The 5178-nt window shown below is 40.0% G+C and overlaps 1 protein-coding gene across 1 annotated transcript; it reads left to right on the forward strand.

Moving 5' to 3' along the window:
- The first annotated feature begins 2001 nt into the window (after window positions 1-2001).
- On the forward strand, window positions 2002-4673 carry LOC101272808 (ferritin light chain-like). The gene is made up of 2 exons (XM_049700505.1): window positions 2002-2029; window positions 3979-4673. The coding sequence occupies exons 1-2, from the start codon at window positions 2002-2004 to the stop codon at window positions 4671-4673; spliced, it is 723 nt and encodes a 240-aa protein (XP_049556462.1).
- The last annotated feature ends 505 nt before the right edge of the window (window positions 4674-5178 follow it).

Consider the following 5178-nt stretch of genomic DNA (forward strand, 5'->3'; position numbering starts at 1 on the left):
TGAAACTCATAAAGATGATCTACAAACAACCTATACCGACATGATATTTAACTGTGAAAGACTGGATGCTTTCTCTGTAAGATCAGAAACAAGGCACCGATATCTGCTCTCACCACTTTTATTAAATATATCACTGGAGGTTCTAGTAAGAAAATAAAGCAAAAATAAATAAATACATAAATTTAAAAGTTAAATTTTTTAAAAGTTTATTTAAAAGATAAAAGGACTATTCCTACTACGTTGCATAGGAAGGAACATATCCTACTGAATGTTGAATAGCAATATATCCTATTATACTGAATAAGGAAAAGTAAAACTGTCTGTATCTGAAGATGAGATGATAATCTAAATGGAGAAAATACCAAGGAATCCACAAAAAGCTTGAGAAATAATATTAGTTTGTAAATGATTTAGAGTACAAGATCACCACAATTTTATCAAATTATATATTAATAACAAATGTGTAGGAGCTTAAATAAAAATATGTGATGCCATTTACAACTGACCTAAATAAATACTTAAATATAAGCCCAATAAGACATTTATAGGACCTCTAGACTGAAAATTACAAAATGCTGATGAAGAAAAATTTTTAAGTCGCAAACAAATAGGGAGACATACCTTGTTCATGGATTAGAAAACACAACATGATAAAGATGTCAATTCTCCCCAAGTTAAGAGGCTTAACACAATTACTCTTAAAATGCCCTCAAGGTTTTTGTGGATCTAGACAAGCTTATTCTAAGATTTATATGGTAAGAAGAGGCTGAAGAATAGCTAAAACAACTTGTAAAGGAAGATGAAAATGGGAGGAATTAATCTACCCAATTTCAAGAGTTTGCAGTAATGATGGAGGGTAGATACATAGATCAATGGAATGGAATAGAGAACCCAGAAATAGACTGACATAAATCCATATAACTTGTTTTTGACAGCAGTGCAAAAGCTATCAAGGAAGAATAGACTTTTCAAAAAATGGTACTGAAACAGTTGGACATCCCTCGACAAAAACAAACAAAAAATGAACCTTAACCTCCACACCTTACACAAAAATTAAATCAAAGTGGATCATAATCTTAAATGTAAAAGCAGGACATTTTTAGAAAAAAAATAGGAGAAAATGTTTGGCATCTAGAACTAGGGGAATAATTCTTAGACTTGACACCAAAAGTATGATCAATAAAGGCAAAAACTGATAAATTGGATCTCATCAAAATGAGTTAAAAATGCTTCATAGAAGATCCTTTTAAGTGGATGAAAACTCAAATTACACAGTAGGAAAACATATTTGAAAATCCCATATGAGACAAATGACTTGTATCTATAATATACAAAGAACTCTCCAAACAACTTAAAAAAATCCAACTAGAAAATAGGCAGAAGACAGGAACAGACATTTCATGGAAGAGAATATACACATGGCAAAGGAGCACATGAAAAGATGCTCAGCATCATTAGCCATTAGGGAAATGCCAATTAAGACCATAATGAGATGTCAGAGAGTAACTAAAATTAAAGTATAGTGACAACATCAAATGCTGGCGAGTACATAGAAAAATTATATCACATCACTGGTGGGAAAATAAAATGGTTTAGCCACTCTGATCAACAGCTTGACAGTCTCTTTTAATCCTAAAAGTAGATTCACCCTACAACGCAGTAATTGTACTCTTGAGCATTTATCCAAAAGAAACAAAAACTTAATTAAGTTCCCACAGAAACTTACACATAAATGTTCATAGCAGTTTTATTTATAATAGCCAAAAACTGGCAACTACCTAAATGTCTTTCAGTGGATGAATGTTGAAACAAATTGTGATAAAATCTTATGATAGAATACTACCGAGCAACAAAAAGGAACAAATTATTAATATACGCAAAAATTGAAATGAACTTCAAGGGAATGATGCCGAGGGAAAAATTTTGAAAAGCCGATCTCCAAAGATTAAGTAATTCATGATTATGTTTACATATTATTCTTAAAATAACAAAACCGTGGAGATGGAGAACAGATTAGAAGTTGCCAAGGGTTAGAGATGGGGGTAGAAGGTACAGCGGGGGAACTCTGTGAGGTTTTTGTGGTTCCAGTACAAATAATACAGCAATCTTGGTTTTAATCCCTAAAGATTTCTAAAAGCAATTCCTAATAAGAGGTGTCCAGATATTTAGCAATGGCAGATTAGAGGTATAGCTCCCCAACATAACAACTTCAAAAGAGAACATACTAATTCAATGCATATGTTAATTTCAAAAAAAAAAAGGCCAGTCACAATACTTAAATGGTATATATCTTAACTATATTATTCTAAGTATCCAGCTATACCAGATGGACTAGCAAGATTTTCTGTACATTCAACCTTATTTAAGACAGTAAATCTTATAATAAGACAGTTAGAAAAAGAAAAAAAAAACAAACCTCAACTACAGTTGGATATTCTCATAGGAAGATGAGGTGAAAATATGCAGCAGCGGTTCAAAAGCTTAAGCAGTGGCACCTAAATTTGGTTGTGCATTAGAATCATCTGAAGCACTTTTTAAAAACCCTCACACTGACGGTTGGTCATCGTAGACCAATAAAATCATTTTAAATCTCCTCAGACGATGCCAATGTCTAGCCAGACCTGAGAACCAGCGGACTAAGCAGAAGGGGATGTTTCTACAAAGATCTCTTAACAATAAGTCCTTTCACCCAATCAGATTTACCTCCCCGCAAAGGGCTAAAGAACGCTAGTGTTGTCCATACTTGCTTAGCTTTAATTAGCACTTGTGACTCGCCCAAAACCTAGATCATGTTTCCCCTAAATTTCATGTTATTCCCTACGTTTTTCAAACCCAGGGCTAAGGGGTTTGCCAGGATGAGATTTTAAGTGCTCACACAGGGGAAGTCCCTGGCAAACCAGGACAGCGGTCCCTCTACATTGAAATGTAAAGCATCCTAAATAACCCTGCCACTACTCCCAGATCCTAGTCTGTGCCAACCAGTGGAGAAAAGGCATTCTCCATTACTACCATGGCAAATGCTGCTGTACTTGCCTTGGCTGGTCCCTATCTTTTCCAGGCACCACTCCCCTTCACCTGCTGGTGGACGCTTTGGCCAGCTGACAATGCAGATATTTTCAAACTTTAAGGTGAATAAAAATCATCTGGAGGGCCTGTTATAACAGAGATCACTGAGCCCCACCAGAGCTGCTGATTCCATAGGGCTGGGACAGGGCCCTAAAACTTGAATATCTGACACATTATCAGGGGACGCTGGTAAAACTGGTCAGGTTGTTACCGAATGCAGGTTCGTGTGTCTGAAGCACAGTGAGGCCAAACAAACCTAAAGGTTGGAGTCTGGAGCAGAGAAAGGTTTATTGCAGGATCGAGCAAGGAGAGGGGTGGCCCGAGTTCCAAAACACCCTGAAATCTCCAAAGGATTTCAGCAAAGCATGTTTAAAGGCCAGGTGAGGGAGGGACGTCCCAGGGAATGTGATCAGCTCGTGCACAATCCTCTGATTGGTTGATGTGGAGGCCGCAGGGCAGGTAACATTATCCATCCTTAGGTGCCAGAAGGTCTGGGGGCTACGTGCTCATGATCATCAAGGAGTTAATTTCTTCCATTGGGTGGTGGTTTTTAGCATCTGAAAACTCAAGAAATATGCCTGAGATACTATTATCTGAGTACTTCAGAGAGGAACTACAGCAGAGGATATGGGGGATGGGTCTGTCCTAGGAAGGCCCCATAGGGTACTGCTTGGTTACAAGGTGACCATACTTTGAGAACCCCTGCTCTAGTGGCTTGGAATGTTCAGAAAGTAATGGAAGAATCCCTTCCCAGGTCTAGATTCTAGTATCGCCAGCTATTTTGGTGGGGGGAAGGGTAAGTTTTGTCCTTGCTTGGACTTCTGGTTCATTTATATCAAAGCCTATTTGAGGCAGTGCGCTCGGCAGTCCTGCAGTTCTGTCTTTTGCTTCAACAGTGTTTAGAATGAACAGACCCAGGGACGCTCCTTGCTCCAGCCCCCGACCACCCTCCAACCTTTCTTCCTGTCGCAACCTTTGGAATCAGCCACTCAGCTATCCTCAGCCTCCTGGACAGGGCAACACCGTTTTTTGAGCTTAGCTCCTTAACACTGATCAACCACGAGTTCCCAGGTTCGTCAGAATTATTCCATCGAGGTGGAGGCCGCCGTCCACCGCCTGTTCAACATGCATCTGGGGACACTTACCTCTCTCTGAGCTTCTATTTCGACAGCAACAATGGGACTCTGGACAGTGTGGGCCACAGTTTTCGCCAACTGGCTGACGAGAAGTGTGAGGGCGCCCAGCGTCTCTTGAAAATGCAAAACCAGTGCTGTGGCCGCGTCCTCTTCCAGGATGCGCGGAAGCCTTCTCAAGATGAGTGGGGTAAAACCCAGGACGCTGTGGAAGCCGCCATTCTTAGGGAGAAGAGCCTGCACCAGGCACTATCAGATCTGCGCGCCCTGGGTTCCGCCCGCGCAGACTCCCACCTCTGTGATTTCCTGGAGAGCCGCTTCCTGGAGGAGCAGGTGAAACTCATCAAGAAGATGGGCGACCACCTGACCAACCTCCGCAGGCTGGCTGGTCCGCAGGCTGTGCTGGGCGAGTATCTCTTTGAAAGCCTCACCCTCGAGCACAAACAGGAGTCTCTGAAGTCCAGCGGCCTCTGAGGAGCCCCTCTGGCATCAGAGCTTCTGCCTGAAGCCCTGCTCTGCAGCTACTAGGCAGCTTTGTAACCGCCCTGGAGCCCTCTCCCAAGCCTTGGACCAAATGGAAACAATAACGCTTTTTGCAGAAGGAAAAAAAAAAGCCTATTTGAAACACAAACAGAATAAAGAGGAAAAAAAGAAATATATATATATATATGTATATATATATATTCATGTATTTTTTCTTTTTTAAAAATTTATTTTACTGAAGTATAGTTGATATACAATGTTGTGTTAGTTTATGCTGTACAACAAAGTGATTCAGTTATACATATATATAATTTTTCATATTCTTTTCCATTATGGTTAATTACAGGACATTGACTATAGTTCCCTGTACTATACAGTAGGACCTTGTTGTTTATCCATCATATATATAATAGGTTACCTCTGCTAATCCCAAACTCCCAATCCATCACTCCCCCACCTCCCCCTTCCCCTCGGGAACCACAAGTTTGTGTGCTAT

Source organism: Orcinus orca, chromosome 17, assembly GCF_937001465.1.
Source record: "Orcinus orca chromosome 17, mOrcOrc1.1, whole genome shotgun sequence".
Classification (NCBI taxonomy): domain Eukaryota; kingdom Metazoa; phylum Chordata; class Mammalia; order Artiodactyla; family Delphinidae; genus Orcinus; species Orcinus orca.